Source organism: Lineus longissimus, chromosome 11 (assembly GCF_910592395.1).
Source record: "Lineus longissimus chromosome 11, tnLinLong1.2, whole genome shotgun sequence".
NCBI lineage: Eukaryota > Metazoa > Nemertea > Pilidiophora > Heteronemertea > Lineidae > Lineus > Lineus longissimus.
Window position 1 is genome coordinate 15,815,332 of NC_088318.1, and position 18,262 is coordinate 15,833,593.

Sequence of the window (18,262 nt, forward strand, 5' to 3'; positions counted from 1 at the left end):
TTAACTCAGACCAACAATCATTGATGATCTTCTTCAAAATACATGAGATGCCACCGGGATTAATACAGACCTAACGAGACAGTGTTGTTCGTTCCTAATTTGCCCCTGAGGTCTGTAGACAGTTCGAAGCTTTATCTAGCCACTTCTAAATTGGCTATGGTGCCTATCTTATAATAATAACACTGTTTCCCTGTATCGGTTGTGACCTTGACCTTGTAGATATACTAAGGTTGGGGCTAGTGTTCACAGCCTCTGACTGGGTTATAGAGACTTTTTGATAAATTGTCTGGACACCAGAGAAAAACCTTTTTGTCTTGTTTGGCACATTGGTAAAACTGGCGAGCTGCAAAAGATGTTTTCATAACAGCCGGCTGTTCAACTTTCAAAATGAACATACAGATTGCTTATGACCTTGATACCTATCAAGGTCAGGTTCGTCAAGTGAAAATCACGATTTGACTTAACACCTATTAATACCTTCTCTATAGAGTTTTGACCTTCATTTGCTTTGCCCCAAAATCTCTTTTACAAATGGACACAGGAACAGTGTTTGGTGGGGGAGGGGGTGGTCAAACTTGGAAAAAAAGACTCCCCTGATATTTCATACAAAATCTCCAGTATCACAAAACGCTGATAAATCTGTGTGGCTGTGTTTAGAAGTCGAGGCACTGACCATAGACTCGCATGCTATCATCTCGTCTGGCAACACTGTTATAATGAATATCCTGGTAGGCAGGCAGCCAGCCACGTCCAAGCGATGTATGTGATATTGATGCAATTTGGGACAAAATCAGTCAATCACGCCTCTGGACATTCAATCAGATTTGTCTCATTGATAGTCAGGATATGTCTACTTTATTCATATCCAATGGTAACCCTTTCAGATTATAACAATTTGATGATTTTATTACTGTTCAGAAAACAGTCTCAAATTATGGATTATGTTCTGAACACTCCGAATCACTGATTGTGTTACAAATGGAGGAAACGGCATTAACTGCAAGATTCACGCAACAGATCATTTTTGATTTCTTGTGCACTTTTTGTCTTTCTCTTATGCTGGCACTTTGCGCTCACCGCGATCCTTGATTTCAGCACCACAGACGGAATTCGTTAATTTCATTTACCACACGGAGAACAGTAAATGGGCTTTGATGGGTATCACAGAAACTAATCGATCTACCTATCGCGAGGAAAATATCGCCACTTCCATTATTTCCGCTGCAGAATTGTTCCGCGCATTTGAAGCCAATATTGGGGTAGAATTTAGTCAATTTGCCATCTAGGCTGGAGAATGAATCTGCCAGGTGTGAAGAAAATCAATACTGGTATTATACTGTGAACTGTGATATTTTTGTAATGATAAGGTGTCCCACAAACGAGAATTGTGACAATAATTGCTCGTTATCAAACCTGGGGATTTTCCTTTGAGGTCATATGGTGTCACCCTGCACCAAGAGCAACATAGTATATATTTGTTTCATTTAACCGAGTGGCTATACTGAACTGTCCACATGTGACACTTCCCATTGGCAAAATTCAACTCATCCGTCCGAATATCACTATTACTTTCTTTGCTATTACTCCAAAGCTGCTCAGGCCAAATGGAAGAAATTCTTAAAGGCCTACCTCATTTATGTCCCTTATAATTCCTTGTGGCACATGTTAAGGGTTAGGTACTAGCCTTCATGTTTCTGTTTCAGCCAACAGTCTCCCGATTGCTAATGGGGCATCATCGTCCGCATTGGGCCCTGAAGATTATCTGGAGAGTATTTGCTTTTCAAAACATTCTCTCGAAGAAAACAAAATGCGAATATATTTCCGCCTCACAACTGTATAGGCCTAATGGAAGTGGTAAATGCATGATGTCAAGCTGCTTCAAGATTGTATACCCCGAAGGTGATATATGGACCGTTAATTAATACAATGAAAACTGTGCCATCCATTAAAGATGTTGAAAAGTCTAATCCATCTCAGCTGCAGTGATCTCAACATTAATTTTATTGAGTGGGGCGGGTCTGCCATTCTGAGTTCATCCTGAGGGGACTCAGAAACCTGTGCAAGTTACAGTTTTGCCTTTTCTCGCATATCAGCATTGTCATGTTTGTTGTGAGGTGGACTCAAAATTTATTTCATGCTATAGATTCCTAAAGAATTCCATTTTGGTAGACTTCAAGCTGTCTTTCAGTAATTTCCATTAAGACAATTTTTCTGCTGCTTTTTATATTCACAGACAAATGGTTGCCACAAAACAAAATATTCAGATTTACCTTATCATTTGCTGAAAAAGTCTGTTGGTAATATGTATTCCGGCAAGGGATGAAAAAATAGGCCTACACCTACGCTATATTCAGGACGCTGTTTCTAATGGTGACGGGGATGTAACCATGGTGACTTGCCTCCTGCATCTAATAGGTTTACCAAACAAAGGTAAGAGACATATCCTTATGTAAGGTGTTTTGGATAATGAATAAAAGGCTCGAAGTGAAAGTGAAGAAGGTATTATGTCTCAATCCTAATGCACTCTGTTTGTTTAAACATTTGAAAATTGCGCTTGAATTAAAACACTTCTAATTGTGTAAATGCGTATTGAATATAAATTTCAACATTGCCGTTGTGTAGACAAATATACCATTACTATGCATACCAAGTTTCAGCAAATTTGCATGCATGATATCTGCACTACGGTATTGTGTATAACTGCATTCCTATTTTCCTGATCCACGATAAAATTTGAGCAGTGAAACCTTTAAGAGAGCACACCATTAGCGGTTGACAGATCTGTAAGGGATGGGCTTCAAAGGAATTGGTGGGTAATCTTTTCAGAATGTTTGTTCTTTTCCTGTTTCATCAGTCAATTATTTTTCTATAAGTATTTGACCTTTTCCCAATTTTCAACTCTGAGATAGTAGTAAACATGTTTTTCGTTACTAAGTAAACTATGATATTTCCCTCTCAACTTCATTAGTTGAGGAGGAAACCTTCACTGCCAGAGAAAATGACCCGAAATTACAGGCAGTCTGACTCAGGATCAACATAAAAAAATCAGTGTCATGTTAGAAGTGATGTTTATTTTTAACGTTGATGCTTCCAAGGCTCTATTCTGACAGTAATTAAAAACAGGGTCAAAACAAATATACTCAATATGAGCCAAAATCAAAAGAAATAAAATCATTTCATTTCAAGATATCTTAACTTTTTATTAATTCTAAAGAAAACCTACCTTCAAAAAATCTTGTTGTCATCAAGTCTAACATTTGTGTCCTAATTGTCCTCTTTCTGTCACAATATAAAACAAGAGTGGAATCCTGTGTTGAATAAACCCAATGACTTCTGAAGAGATATTTCCAAGGTACTTTCCCAATGTCTCGTATCCGAGCTTATCCGACCATCGAATGTGTACGTTTACTAAACTAGAGTGCTGGCATGATTGTTACCCAGTGGCTGCCAAATGTCGTCAATTAAAGACAAATCTCTCATCGATACCTTCAATCATGCTCATCCAATGGCATGCCAGGATCGTCTGACACTAACCGTTGATACACTCTCCCTTTGTGGTGTGCTCGTGGCGGCAGCAAGTGAATATATGGCTGAGATGGCTCAGCGTCCTCTTGGCACTGGGGGGAGTTTGTGACTTGCATGATAAGAGGCAACGATGCGGTAGTCTTCTCCTATTCTTCTATAAAACAATTTGTGCCATGTAAAAGTGAAGCTATTTATAGTACCGTATTTACATCCTCCAAGTACACATATGATGGTACAAATGTGTCAATGAAATATAGCTGCTTATTGATAGTATTACATTCCTCTTTAAAGGAAAACTGTCTAGAATTGCTTAGAAAATGGGAAAGTTCAAGTCAGGACCCTCAGGTGGAATAAGCTTTCATTGACCAATCCTGGGAGTTTTAAGAAACCTGCAGATGTTTGATCATGTGAGTTGGAGGGAAGCACCTCAATTCTTTTAACTTGGGCTGAAATTGAATGACAGTAAGACCGAATTTTTCCTTGCATGTGTAAAGAACCTACAGAAGTATGTGTCTGATCTGAAATTGAAAATTGGCGATACTGAAATTGAGCTGAGTGATACCATCAAGATTCTTGGTGTAACATTTGACAGAGAAATGTCCATGAAAACGCATGTTAACAATGTATGCCGTGCGGCAAATTTCCATCTCTATCGTATAAGCAAGATAAGATCTTTGCTCAGTAAATCAGCAGCAACAAGTGCAGTGCGGACCTTAGTTGTCTCGCGGTTGGACTACGCAAATAGTCTGCTATATAACATCTCTGAGGCCAATGTGCGTAAGCTTCAACTGGTTCAAAACTCGGCAGCTCGTCTCGTCACTAGGGTGTCCAGAGGGGATCATATCACTCCGGTTCTGTGCGCACTCCACTGGCTTCCTTTGAAAGCAAGGCTCGAGTACAAGGTTAATCTAATGGTCTACAAATGTCTACATGATTACGCACCAAAATATCTCGCAGACTGCTTGGAAGTTTACAAACCCTCACGCTCCCTGCGGTCAAGTACAATGGGTCTGTGTAAGGAAATCCGCACAAACCGGGTGATAGGCTCCTCTGCATTCGCAGTGGCGGGACCAAAGCTATGGAATGAGCTTCCAAATAGTGTTCGTGGCCAGAGTACCCTGGGTCGTTTTAAAACTGCACTAAAAACTCATATTTTTAAGAAATTCTTTTGAATCCTTTGCACGTTTTTTTTTTAGTAATGACTTTTATTCTATCATGTATTAATGTTATGTTTTATTATAAATTGTAAAGCGCTTAGAAGTTTTAACAACGTTAAGCGCTATAAAAATGTTTTTAATAATAATAATAATAATAACTTAAGTCAATTATCAGTTTATTACACATCGACCCTGAAAATATGTATGTTGAGATGGTATCAGGAGAATTATCGGTCCGAGTCTGCCTCCCTCTTTCTACATCTTTGCCTACTACTGTCTTCCATAAACTAGTTTATCATGGGTGATGGTTTATATCCATATAAACTAGCCAGCTAATTGTCTTCCTGTCACTGCCAGTGGATCAGTAAGATGGCAATTCATTGTCAATGGTTATTATGGGGCTTTGTCTCTTGTTAGGCTACTGTAAAACTGGAAATATTCCGGCCCATTTTATTTCACACTTTTGTCAATAGTTTTGGTCGTGTGGTCGTGGTGTGGATTGTACCAACACTACCAATGTAGTTGTTGATGTCTTACATTTTTGCAAATTTTGGCCATCAAACTCAAAAAGGGGCCTTGGATCCAGGGCCCATATGACCATCCATGTGCATGATGTATAGGACTGAAAATATAGGACAGTTTTGCATTTCACCACGACACACCGCTCAAATTATCAAACACAAGCTCTGCCACTGCTCTAGGAAATATCTTGATCCAATGGACATCAAGACTCTGAATTTCGGCCTTCTACTAAACCATATCAAAATTAAGAAACCATTTAAAAGTAAAAGTGTTGAATTTTCCACAATCAAGCCCTAGGCCTAACTCATCCGTGATTTTGTGTGTCGCATAACCTGCAGGTCTGTCTTTGAAGTTTATCAGAACAACTAAGAACCATTAATTACAAACCTCTTCTATTTAAGTCAGGTGGATTGGCACTGACTGGTAGACGTTGAGGAATTTTCAAGAGAATGCAGATTAGGTTAGCTATGCATTTGAATTCAAGGATTTGTTGGTCCGGAGTTTTAATGAGGTTGAACACCCAGAAGAGTGTATGTTTTTCTAAAATTGATGTCATATTTTAATTAGAAGCCCGTAAACTCTTACAAGGATGAAAGGTTTACTAGATTTTAGCAACAACTGGTGCCCCCTTCTTTCATCAGTAATCTCTCCAGCTTCAACATGGTTTGCCAATTAGGAAGATCGCCGAATAGTCCTCCCGGCGACTGCCACTTTGAAGCAATAAACATTTAGAGGAAAATGTCAGAGTTGAAGATATTCTGTTCAGTGGTACGACTTACATGGTTCACGTACCACTAGAAAGAAAATTCTCTAGAGAAACCTTACAAAGCCCTTTGAATGAAACATGTGAAGTAGATGTGGATAAAAAGAGCTATTATGATCAATGTGATTCTATCTGTCTCTAGAGTGGCAATGCCATTTGTTCATAAGGATGGTGGTATGTGCAGTTTCTTTCCATTGATTGTCTCCTACTACTTCCATGACCAAAACTGTTCAGACTTATGTCCACTTTCTACAAGAGCACTGTCCTGCTGTGATTTCTGCTTGGGTGGGGGGGGGGGACTGCCGATCGGGTGGGTAAATGCCCAATTGGAAGCAGGCCGTAAAGGTGTGAAGATAAGGGCTTGACACACCAAAAATGAAAACTGGGATAGGTTCAACACTTTCACAGGCCTCGGTTGTAGTGAAATTGGAAATGAATTAAAAGATTTGTGTTAAGAACTTAAGATATATTTGAGGTCAGGCATGTCGAAATCCACCTTCAACTGATGAAATGAGAATTAGAAGGTACATGTCTACAGAACCTGAACCCGACTATAGTAGCACTTATGAAAAACAAGAGATTGTAGTTCTACTGCCTCGAGCTAACCCAAAAACTACCATTTCTCATTGTAACTTGAGGATTGGCTACTGCTTTTCCACTGTCTCAAATGTAACCCATTTAAATTCTCATATTCCTCATGGGAGATCAATAAGTAGGGTTTCCATCACCTGGCGCATGGTTATTAGCTTCACAAATACAGCACCTGACCCCAGGAGTGCCTGGAAATAACAGCCAAATGAACTGAGATTACAAGAAATTCAAGGTTAGAGTCAAGGAATTTTAATTTATCTCTTGAAGCAACAGCTGACCCTCTCACATAGCCAGTAGAGTAAATCAGATTATCATAGTTTTGGTAATGAGATAGCTTTAAAATGCCTGTCTGTTATGTCTATGCCAGACCAAGCAAGGATCCATTAAGGACTGTCGCTTACAGTGGACTCCTCTCCTTGGTCAACGAAGGAGTCACTAGGCTCCAAAAGAGCACCTAACCATAGTCTTATGCAAAAACGCTTGTCTGCCTCCTCCTACTCCATGGTGGGATGACTCTGCTAAGTGTCGAGTTGATGCTGAAGGAGAACGAGGCCACTAAAAAACATAGGTCAAAACAGCCGCATTCTTATTCAGATTATTCCTTTCATTTGTCGTGTTGAGTGACCCGTTGCCAATAAATGCCATTCCTGCGGAGTTTTTTTCAACCACTGTGGGAGAATCGTCTGAATGCTGCAAACTCTGACTCAGGGAACAGGATGTCAAGTGGCCTGGTACCTGACAGGACACGACAGCTCATCAGAAAGCACAGAAAAAACTTGTCAATGGCAAAACCCAAATGACGATTTTTCATTTGCCAACGGTCGCTTTTATGATTGGATGATTTCACGAGCACTGTGACTCGTTTAAACTGCTGCGATAGAACCGTGATGACCTTCGGGTGATTTATCTACATCCGCAGCATGTTCAGGGCAATGAAACTGAAGTTATGATCATCAGATTAATGCAAGATGACTAAGGTTTGTCCAGCGGTGGTCAAAGACGGCTTGATCGTGTTGGTCAGAAAAATGCTGCAGAAAACCTATACATTCTTCTTAGACAATAATAATTTCTTGGTTTTCCAGTTTGGCAAGCAATACTGGCATTGACAGGTGGCAGAGAGAGACCTAGATGCAAACATGTTTCTTGGTTCACTTTAGCATCTTCCATTTTGAGAAGTTTTCTCTATGTTCCTCCTTTCTAATACCAGTTTGCACCCTAGCAGTCCTCGTTCCTTATATTTTCCAGCTGGCCAAGCGACACCAGCGAAGACAGGAGGCAGAGAAATCCCTTGCCGAGGCTGAAGAAAAAGGTAACTCACTCAGAAAGCCTGTCGGTGACAGACTCAAGTGTGAATAGGCGGCACCGCTGCAGGTTTCTAAGGCAGTTCTTGATACTCGGTACTTGGTTGTGCGCATCAATCAATTTAATTTCAAAAAAACTATTCTGATGCAGTGCAATTACTTTTGAAGGGGAAAGGCAAGGGTAGTATATTTGATGTCTATTTTCCTTGAAATTTTGTTGAACTATTGATATTTTTCAGGCGATGCCGAAAATATTGAGCGTTTCAACAAGCGATTAACAAAGGTAACCCCTCAGCATAATGATGAGGTTAAACAACTTCTCAAGCTGATGGGAATTCCTTATGTCTCGGTGAGTACATGGACACTTTCAGAGACAAGTAGTACAACTAGTAGTGTATAGCTACATAACCGAGTTAGCTCAACATGATAAATAGTCTCTAGGGTCAGATTAAACCTTGTCTGAGGGATGGCCGCTTATAAAAATGAATAAATTTGGCGGTGACTGGTTGCAGCTTGTACGATGGCAAGGCTCACATCAGTTTTAGACGACAAGCACTACATCAGGGCTAGTTTTATTTGATCGAAATACTAATTAGATTTTGAATTTGAGACTTTTGCTTATAGCAAGTATGTACACTTCTTACTACTTCGTTCATTCTTTTCAGGCACCATGCGAGGCAGAGGCCCAGTGTGCCCACCTGGTTAAGCATGGCAAAGTGTTTGCTGTGGGAACTGAAGATATGGACGCCCTCACTTTTGGATCAAATGTCCTATTACGTCACCTAACTTTTAGTGAAGCGAGGAAGATGCCCATTCAGGAATTCAATTATGACAGAATAATACAGGAGATGCAGTTAACTACTGACCAGGTGAATGTGCTCTTGTGCAAAATTTAAAGAATTCAAAATTCGGATGCTGGATTTCCATTAATTTTGTTTCTTCAAGTTGTGCAGTTGACATCGCAGAGACAGTGACCTAACTTTGAGTTATACTGAGTTGAACTCCTGCGACTGGTGCTTTTGACCAACCTATGGAACTTCAGTGGTAGTTGGGGATGGTTGTTCCACATCAAAGAATAATTTCGCCATATCTCAATGTCTCTTTATAGTTTGTTGACCTGTGTATCCTGCTGGGGTGCGACTACTGCGATTCTATTCGTGGTATCGGACAGAAGAAGGCATACGATCTCATCAAACAATATAAGACAATAGAGGAGGTTCTTGAACATCTTGATACTAAGGTAGATTGACCCTTTAAACATCACTTGTTAATGAGAAAAATAAGTTAAATGCCATTCGATTTTAAACTGGTTGTTCACCAGACAAAAAAGAGTTGAATCATAAACCTAATAGGATAGAAAAAAATGTGAGTATTAAACAATCTGATTTTCAGATTATTTTTTGGACAGTTTTTAGTTGCATTCATGTGTTTGAATAAATAGTGGGTGACTCAACCTTTAGCCATTATTAAGAATAAAGTAAAAGCATTTTTAGTAAGGTGAATTTTGTGTCTTTCAGAAATATACAGTCCCAGAAGATTGGATGTTTAAAGTGAGCTTCTTCGTTCTGCTTCTTCAGCATGGGTGGCACTAAACTGAATTTTTTCAGTACACTGTTTCTCCTAATGCCAAGTTCATTTGTTCCCCAAAGATGTTATAATTCAAATGTTAAAATGTTTGCAGCAGGAAAAGCATACTGTTTGAAGCCTATACTGTAGAAAGTGCAATTGGTGGATGTCCAGTGGTATCAGAAAGTATGATTAAATGAACAAGTGAACAAGAGTCATTGAAATTTGATGCTGCCATCAAGTGTATAAATAAAAATCTAGGCCTTTTCTTAAATCCATCGCGGGTCAGTAATTTCATTTCTAAGTATTGCTGTATGCAATGCACAAGTACGATGCACTGTCACTTATCATTGCCTCACCATCTCCTCGTGTTGCTATCTATTATTCCGAAGTAGAACTATTTTGTGTTGTCTAATTTGCAGGAGGCTCGCGAACTGTTCAAAGAGCCTGAAGTTAAAGATGTTGAAGAGGAGGAGGTAGGGCTCATGTTCCCAAAGCCAAACATTTTTGGAATTTGATTTTACGGGAGACTAATTCTTGTTTGCTGCTGAAATTTTATGGTAATGCATTAGATTGTGAGCTCTCACTAATTTTACTAAAATTGGTTTTACAGTTGAAGTGGACTGAGCCTGATGAAGAAGGACTGGTGGAGTTTATGTGCAAAGGCAAAGGATTCAAGTAAGCATGTGTTTGTCCTTGAGCAGGACAATTAAACAACTTTTTTTGAATGCATGATAATTAGGGGCCATGGGAAGACAAGACATCAAAATCTACTCATAATTTTACTTCTACATTGATGATGATCTGTTTAAAAATATTTGACAAAAACTTAAAACTCTATCATTATACATTGGAGTTCTCCAAAGAGGCCCCTTGACTTATCAACAGGTTGTTGTTCAGTGCTCATTTGGGCTAAACCATGAAGAAAAAGGATCCTCTCGACCAGAGTTGTAATGCTTGGAAGACGTACGTACATGTACGCCACACTCTTCAATGTGTTTGACACCCATTGAAATTAAATCACTAAATGATCAAGGCAGAATCTTTCTATGTTACAAACTCGTTTGAATCGAATTTGATACAGATTCCAAATCTAGGTGGTTCTTAACCCAAAAAAATCACTTTCTTCCAGTGAGGATCGCATTCGAAATGGTGTAAAGAAACTAGGTAAAGCACGTACCACAACAACACAAGTTCGAATGGACAGTTTCTTCAAGGTCACATCAGTCACCAAGTCTAGCACTGCCGAGAAAAGGAAGGTGAGAGGGACACATGGCCCCTGGCCATTTCATTGACCCATGTATTTCAGCTGAGTTCCAGGCCCTTGGGCCTTGGGCCTCTTGTTTTATCTGCATGCTTAGAAAAACCAACTTCAAAGTCATTGGTGATGGACAAAAAATGCTGGTCAAGTCGAGATTCCCTCATTCGTAAAACATGTTTATATTCTTCCTCATTTCAGAGTGACACTCAGAAGGGATCTGCAAAGAAGAAAGGGCGTGGAGGTGGCTTCCGGCGTGGAAAGTAAGAAGACAACCGATGAATTTCCTTCAAGATCTGAATAATTTTTATGGCAGAATATAGGCAAAGCCGTTGGGATCAACAGTATCACACTGAAGTGAAAGCAAGGTCATAAGAACAGAATATTGGCACTCTGGATTTATTGTAAAGGACTCTTTGGGACCACATACCTGGGATGATAAACACACATACCTCTGTTAATGAAAATGTATCTTTTTAATTTCTATGTGCTGCTACATGGAAGTTTCATTCCGTTTGTTCTGTGAAACATTTGCACTGTAAGATCATGAATTGTTCACCAAGACTGTCAATAAACCACACGTGTTCAGTTTATAAACTGCCTTCTACTCAATTAGTATTGCTGTCGTAGTTGTCCAGTTCTACCTGCCTTCAGGGGCATATTCAGGGGTCTGCCAATGCTACGGCACTCCCTATCTAAAAAGGAGGAGCACTGCTGGTTTTTAGAGCCACTGACCAAAATTGCATATGGCGTCCTCTTCGCCTGTATGTTCTTCGTTCGGAAAGCTGACAACACAGGCATGAGCATGTAATGGATACTTAATATATTAATTGAGAGCCAGGGCTCGACTAAACATGGTTTCTTAAACATCTGGTTGAATATTTGTTGATGCCAGAAAATTATAAGAGGAATTCATCATCATCTCTGAGATTTGTTGCAATCCTCCAGGGTCTTCAACTCATACCGGTATCTAGCATGCACAGTGAAAAGATACAGCCAGTTGTGCTTAGAAAATGAAAGTCTATGACTGTGTTGTTGAAAAAGAAATACAGATAGATGCCATTTGAATCGACGACCCTCTCCCCAGGCGCTTGATAATACCTTTCACTAACTCGGAAATGCTGCAGTGAAAGCTTTGTATGATTATGGTTAATATCATAATGATGATTATGAATTATGAATGTACTACAAAACCTACATTATCATTCTATTCATGAACTCCGTCTGTCTTTTGCATTGAAGCCAAGAACAAAGCCTTTGTCCCATTCGATTCCTATCGGAAATTGTCCCCATTGAATTTTACAATACCATATTTCCATCACCATGGCCTTGCCGCTGGCTGTTTGGCTGGGCTCGTCATATCATGAAAATGCACAAGAGTTCGGAAGATGCTTTGTGAAACGCAATAAGTGGCAGACTGGCACGTCATGGGCAGGTTGGAAGTTCTCTTTATCGGGGTCATCTTATCTCGTTTGCGGCGATCGAGCTACGGCAACTTTTTTGTCGGGTGACGCGACTTTCCTGTGTTTCAACCCAAGATATATACTAGCTGGTGCCTTCAATCAAAATCCTCATATTGTCGCTTTATCAAGATTGCAGCTGGCAGTCTAGTCAAAGTGGTACAATTTTAAATGTATCAAAGACACTGACGTTTTAAAAAAATTATGACTTTCGGCCATGGCCAGCGTGAGATCTTCTAAACCGTTACCATTTTTCGTTATATTGAGACTTATACTTTTCTCCTGCTGGAATATGCACTGCTCTGGACCTGCCAAGAAAAGTAATCGAGGTGGGTCCAGGCAGGTCCATAACCTGCCGTCAAAACGAGTGTAAGATGCTGCGCTGACTAATATGTATGTATACCTCTTTTTTAGTTAAACGAATCGGCCACTGAATGCAAGTTGGATGCTTCGCACCCGCACCTTCACCATTTTAATTATTTTTTAAATCAATGGTATTACGTGACCAAACTGTCAAAAAGATATCTCCATGTTGTTTAATTAACAACAGAAAGGAAAGTTTGGTTTACGTGGGTATTCTCCGGCAGGCTGTCGCTGAAAAAAAAGATGGAAACCTAAAACACGCCTGATCTCGTCATCAAAATGGCAAAGGTATTGATAAGTTCGTTTTATCATCATTTGATCAGCAACCTTGCTCTTATAAGCCCTGATCTCGGATCTACTCCCTCAGTATCACCTTTACACTGCAGCATCCTCTGCTTTACTCGGACAAGTTGTACAACTTTTAACTTCGTGCCTATCAAAGTGGGCTCTTCTTGTCAGCAGAACCATAAGAGAGGAACGTGTTTAAGCCAGGAACAGGCTACTCCTTCAAATGGATCACGCATGTTTCAAGAAAAGGTGAATTTTTCATAATTTTGTTTCATATTACATGTATTATGCTCCTGCTCAACGAAGTTTAAAAGCTGTGGGTGTGGGCGGTCATTATGTTCTCTGCTGGTTTCCGCACCACTCTATTCTGCTCAGTAACTGAACAACCACTCGTCCAGCGGACTTGCCATTTTTGTGGCACGAAGGCCTGGTGTTTCGAATGTTTCCTATCGATTTTTGGCTCGATCCCAAAAGGATGGCGTCAAGCCGCCATCTTTTTTTTCGCATTCCGCCCCATAACGTGATAACTCGAAGATTCGATTGACTGACAGCTTGAAATTGAAATGTAAGGTCCAACATGGCCGCCACCTTTTTTGTGCATTCCCGCCCTTACATAACTCGAGATGCGGTTGAGTGACCGCCGTGAATCTTCTGTGGTGTTATTGCCAAGTGTATGGGAAGTTTCTATGATTTGTTATGTCCGTTTGCATGCTGTAACTACTTTATACATCGATGTATGACAAACCTTTTCCAAGCAAGGCCATGGCTACATGATGTTGGCCCGTAAGGCTCCCATTCTCCCTCCCATTCCTACTTATGATTACGATCTATATTTAGGCTTCAGTTATCCTCGAGGATATCTGCTTGCAGTCTCGAGAGAGAGTATTCTCGTTTACGGGTATAACGAAACCAGCTTCGCATACACTTTGTTACACAACGTGTGGCTATCACGCACGAAGAGAGACTTTGGCCACTTAGGACTTCACCTTGATAGCTATGGAAATTTAGTCTTCTTTACCTCATCAAAGAAGCCGAACATACAGTATTTTGATTTCATCAAAGAAAAGTTAGGTCATGTTTCACTCGTTGGCAATGGTAAGGCGTTTATCCGAAAGAAGTTGAACAAGAATTTCAGTTACTTTGTGAGGAAGAGTTTTATATACTTTCGAGTATGGGAGAAACACGCCTTTTGCTCGATCATACGAAGCTTTAAAAACGAGTTATTATTATTAGTTTTATACGATGTCGCTTTTCAAAATCAAAATGTACTTCTTACGAACGGGGTCGAAATACCTTATACCCGTGTTGAGTCAATGCTTGGATATTTGTTGTTTTTATCGAAACCGGACATATCGGTATATGAGAAGAGAAGAACCCGTGTAAATCTAATACAAACTTTGGTGAAATGTAATAATCCCGAATACTCACAATCCTTTCGAGGCCACCCTGGCTCACCAGTATTTTACATATCGTCGTCACTCCCTAATAGGCTTGTCCTCGGATGTGACATTTCTTCTTTTATTTGCCTCCCTTCAAGTCGACTTTTTCATGGGTGTATCGAGCCGTTTCTTACTATTCTTCACTCGAATATCGGTCATCGTCGAGATCTTACTAATTTTGGGGTAGATTCAGTTGGTAATGTGTACAGTCTGAAGGGAAAGATGGAAAACAAATTTAGATTTAACTCTGTTAACATATATGCGAGAATGTCTTAGACATACACCATATACAGTGTAGTTGGGAAAATGTCTGTTGAGAACCAGAAAAGCGACCACATATTAATTTTTTTATGCATATTACCAAGTGTTCATAAAGACCACGAAGACAGTCACTTTTCTTGTCTTACAAATACATGTAAGCTTGCACCTCACCAACCTTCTTATTCGAATGATGTCGTTAAAATTACATGTCTCGTAGACTTATTCTTCTTTAGTCATACCAGTGTCCCGAAAATTTGTTAAATACACCCGGAGCCGATCTGGGAGGTCACAAGAACTTTTTAAAGAAATAGATTTTGTAATTAGATCAAATCAAATAGATCAAATCGCTATATTCCTAAGTGCTTATATCGTCTGTTACTTACTTCACATTCTTCACACTTTACTTTCTTCACTCAGGAAAACGACTATGACTGTTGACTACATCACCCTCTATTGATACTGACATCCTCGGTTGCTATCCGCAAAATGTAAAACCAGTCACATGTCGCATTTTGAGTATTTTATCGGAAAAGAAAGCCACGCCCCTCACAGTTACGTTACGTTTTCTGTTTTAATGGAAAAGAGTAAAATATGTTGTCGTTTTTCTCCCAATTTTACAAGAAGAATATCTGCACATTTTGATTGTTTTTGCAATGGATGGTCAAAGTGATTTTTTTCTTCTCACATGAAACGAGTTACCGAAGAGAATCATGTTCAGGCAAACTGGTAGGTTGTCTTTCAAGCCTCCCATCTCCGTACGACCTGGTAGGGATCGCTGGTGGTATGATCTGGCTTCTGGATACATCATACTAGCAACCAAAGGGGGAATTGCCAAGAATAGCGTCAGAATATATCATCAGACAAACCGCGAATTCTCCATTCTACAAATGTTTGAATACGATGCCTCGATTGGTGATCTATTTCACTATCAGGGATTGTTCAGGAAACGCTTCCTATCCTTATGTGAACTGCCTGGCGTGATATTCCTTAAAGACGTTTTTGATAAAGAGGAAACATATACCATTGTCCCGCAAAAGTGCTATCGAGCAAAGTTCTATTACCGCCCATCATTCGGCAACGATCTCGTTTTCATCCATTGCACGGATTTGAGGGGTAAAATTAAAGGGACTGTCTACAGTATCACGTTAGAGGATACAACTCAAAGAGCGGTTTTATCAAATGGTGTGCCCATTAACAGTAAGAATAGATTTGGTGAAATCACAGAATTCTCTTCAGAAGGCGATTTGATATGTAACTGTAGAAAAATTTTTGGTTTCATTATTTACCGTAGATGTGACGGATACAGGATTGAGCACTTAGAAGTTGACAATGCAGGCTGGATGCCGTATTGGAGTCATAAACACCAAACCATTCTCAAAGGACAACGTATGGGCCAAAAAGGTCACGGGAAACTTGTCTACGACGGGTGGAAGATCAACTGCAAGCTGAAGAATCGTTTAGTATCGGAAATACCACCAGTTTACCCGATTAGTTTCTTCATTCGCTGGAAGAGAATGTCAACCATTAGTGGTACATCTATACTTCTTTTGTCACCCGAAGGAACCCTTCTAGTAATTTTGATTGAAAAGCAAGTCCCAATATTTGTACTTCTATATTCCTCCGTGTAACCGTTCCACTCGTGGTAGAGGTTGGCCAGGACACGGTCACACGTCATGGTTCCCAGCCCGACTGAATGCTGGTGTAGACGTTAAAAATGTCCCTCTGGAAAAAATTGTTCGGCGCTATTATTCTGATCGATTATGCTGTGCTGCCCCCATGTTGTGTCCATGTTCTGCCCAGGAATGGTTGTAGGTCGTCTTTTAATGGCGGGATTTTTTTCTTTTTTGAATAAAGGAGTAAAAGCCCTGACGCCTCACGGGCAGGATTTCTACACAAAATGCAGTTAACAATATTATCACGTGCATGGCAGGCGTTCGACGTCTGGCGTAAGATAGAGTATATCTCTCCTCAAATACTAGGGTCAGTAGAATGCTCCTCCCCTCGCACACATTGCAAAGGTAAGATTGGGAGATCAAGCTGTGAATAAAAGGCCCTGAAGGAGCATATCCCGAGATAAGAACGTCAACACCGGACCGTTTTCAACATTTCACGTATCGAGATAACATTCTTTTCGGTGATCTCAAGGCAGTTGAATCGGCCGTTTCTACTTGGCCGCGATTCCGGCGTGAGTTACTAAAGATGACAAGGTCCAGCGGCATCACACCTGTTAATTGCTTGGAATGTATTCAGAAGAGGCTTACAGATATAGTCAATGGTGTAGTAATTTGATATGAGCAAATAGAGAAGGAACTACAGCCTTAACCTAAATTTGATTCTTCCAGCATCGCTAATCAATTAAAGCATGCCTTTAGATTATGACAAAAACTCGTGATTAATGTGGATCCTTTGTTGGCTCTGACTGTTCGCAACTGGGTCTCACCTCTCACAACAGCTGGGGACCCACCAAATGTCAGATTTAAAGGATTATTTGACGGATTTATAGCATCCATGAGTTTTTCATGTGACTAACTCAGTGTGGCTCAATGAGTTCAGGGCCTTGTGGGTAGGAAATAATGCGTGAATTGATAGTTTTCGTGTGACTTTATGCATAGTTACCGCAGTTTGGGGCTTGGATAGTGTTTGATTCCGCGATATTTATATTTCTCAGTGTGAATAGTTTCCATGTACTGCGATGTCGGAAATACCCCTGCTGCGATTTCTTGCAATTCTATTTGCCGGACTTCCATTAATCGTGCCTATATTCTCCTTTAATGGGGTACGCTCTTCATATTTTATCGTGGGTCAGGAAAAAAGAAATACAGTTTACACAATGCCGTAGTGCAGTTACAATGCATGCAACTTTGCTGTCTACTCAACGGCAATGGTGATATTTATATCAAGAACGTATTTACGCAATTGGAAATTTCAATTACCAACTTCAATTTTTTAACGAACGGCGTTGGCCAGCAGGACATAGAATCAATCGTACATTTTCATCGTTTGTATTGGACCCAGCGATCAAAGAATAGTGTATCATTCTAAATTCCGACACATTGTTGACTCGTTGCTAAGATACCGAAATCTCTCGGTTTCCCTTTTTCAATGACCGCACGTAATTTCATCCTGTCATAATATCTTTAACAAATGTTAAAGGGGACGCTCAATACGGATAATTAGATTTTCCATAAACGATTCAATTAATTAGATATGATTAGGTCCGGTTGTTTTTTTGTTAGATTTCGAATTTCAATACCCACGGTGGATATAGGTATTTCTTTACCTTTCATGAAAGTTTCAAAAAGGAGAAATGAGAGGAAATGAAGTCACAAAAGAAACAGACAAAAGGCTATATTTTTGTAGCGATACATTGCAATATTGCAGTCTGCTTACGATGTTATTGTCGGTTGGTTGTAGGTTGGTTGGTCACAGGACTGATATTTTACCAAAACACCTCCTGTACACCTAGGCGTATCAACCATTAAAAAATGGCAATATCTAAGCACCTCTGCCACACGCCATGACTGCGAGAGTGGAGTTTGTTTAAAATTTTCCAGAGCGACGTCTGGCTAGGCAAGGGTAGCGATATGCCCCTCAAACACAACAGAATACGAGGGCCTGGTCGCTATTGTATTGTATTATGCTAAACCGATACCGTGCAAGAAGCCGGGATGGTGATACCGGTCAACTATTTACCGCTTGATGTTACAGAAGCACGAGGCGGTGTGTCGTGGTAACACTGGATTAACTCCGTTTGTTTTCAATATGACG

At 40.1% G+C, this 18,262-nt stretch overlaps 2 protein-coding genes and 1 long non-coding RNA gene across 5 annotated transcripts in view; 2 read left to right on the plus strand and 1 right to left on the minus strand.

The window, feature by feature from the left end:
* The window catches only part of LOC135495676 (leucine-rich repeat and immunoglobulin-like domain-containing nogo receptor-interacting protein 2), a 28,628-nt gene extending 25,043 nt beyond the window's left edge, over positions 1-3,585 (minus strand). Inside the window, exon 1 of one of the 2 annotated variants that reach the window (XM_064784518.1) lies at positions 3,224-3,583. Coding sequence is in view for 1 of the 2 variants with exons in the window: in XM_064784519.1 (XP_064640589.1) it covers positions 3,224-3,257 (34 nt within the window). In the remaining variant the exon portion in view is untranslated. Of the gene's footprint in view, positions 1-3,223 lie in introns of both variants that reach the window. The other variant, XM_064784519.1, reaches the window with a different exon arrangement.
* The window catches only part of LOC135495678 (flap endonuclease 1-like), a 40,780-nt gene extending 29,514 nt beyond the window's left edge, over positions 1-11,266 (plus strand). The window contains exons 4-12 of one of the 2 annotated variants that reach the window (XM_064784520.1): positions 7,804-7,867; positions 8,099-8,208; positions 8,525-8,728; positions 8,968-9,099; positions 9,377-9,409; positions 9,848-9,901; positions 10,039-10,103; positions 10,558-10,684; positions 10,885-11,266. In XM_064784520.1, the coding sequence (XP_064640590.1) occupies positions 7,804-7,867; positions 8,099-8,208; positions 8,525-8,728; positions 8,968-9,099; positions 9,377-9,409; positions 9,848-9,901; positions 10,039-10,103; positions 10,558-10,684; positions 10,885-10,950 (855 nt within the window). In that variant the 3' untranslated portion in view covers positions 10,951-11,266. The remainder of the gene's footprint in view (positions 1-7,803; positions 7,868-8,098; positions 8,209-8,524; positions 8,729-8,967; positions 9,100-9,376; positions 9,410-9,847; positions 9,902-10,038; positions 10,104-10,557; positions 10,685-10,884) is intronic. The other variant, XM_064784521.1, reaches the window with a different exon arrangement.
* Positions 11,267-11,990: 724 nt separating this feature from the next.
* LOC135496354 (uncharacterized) lies at positions 11,991-18,119 on the plus strand. Its single transcript, XR_010448659.1, has 2 exons — positions 11,991-13,043; positions 13,632-18,119. It is a non-coding gene; the product is annotated as an uncharacterized LOC135496354 (long non-coding RNA).
* Positions 18,120-18,262: the final 143 nt, after the last annotated feature.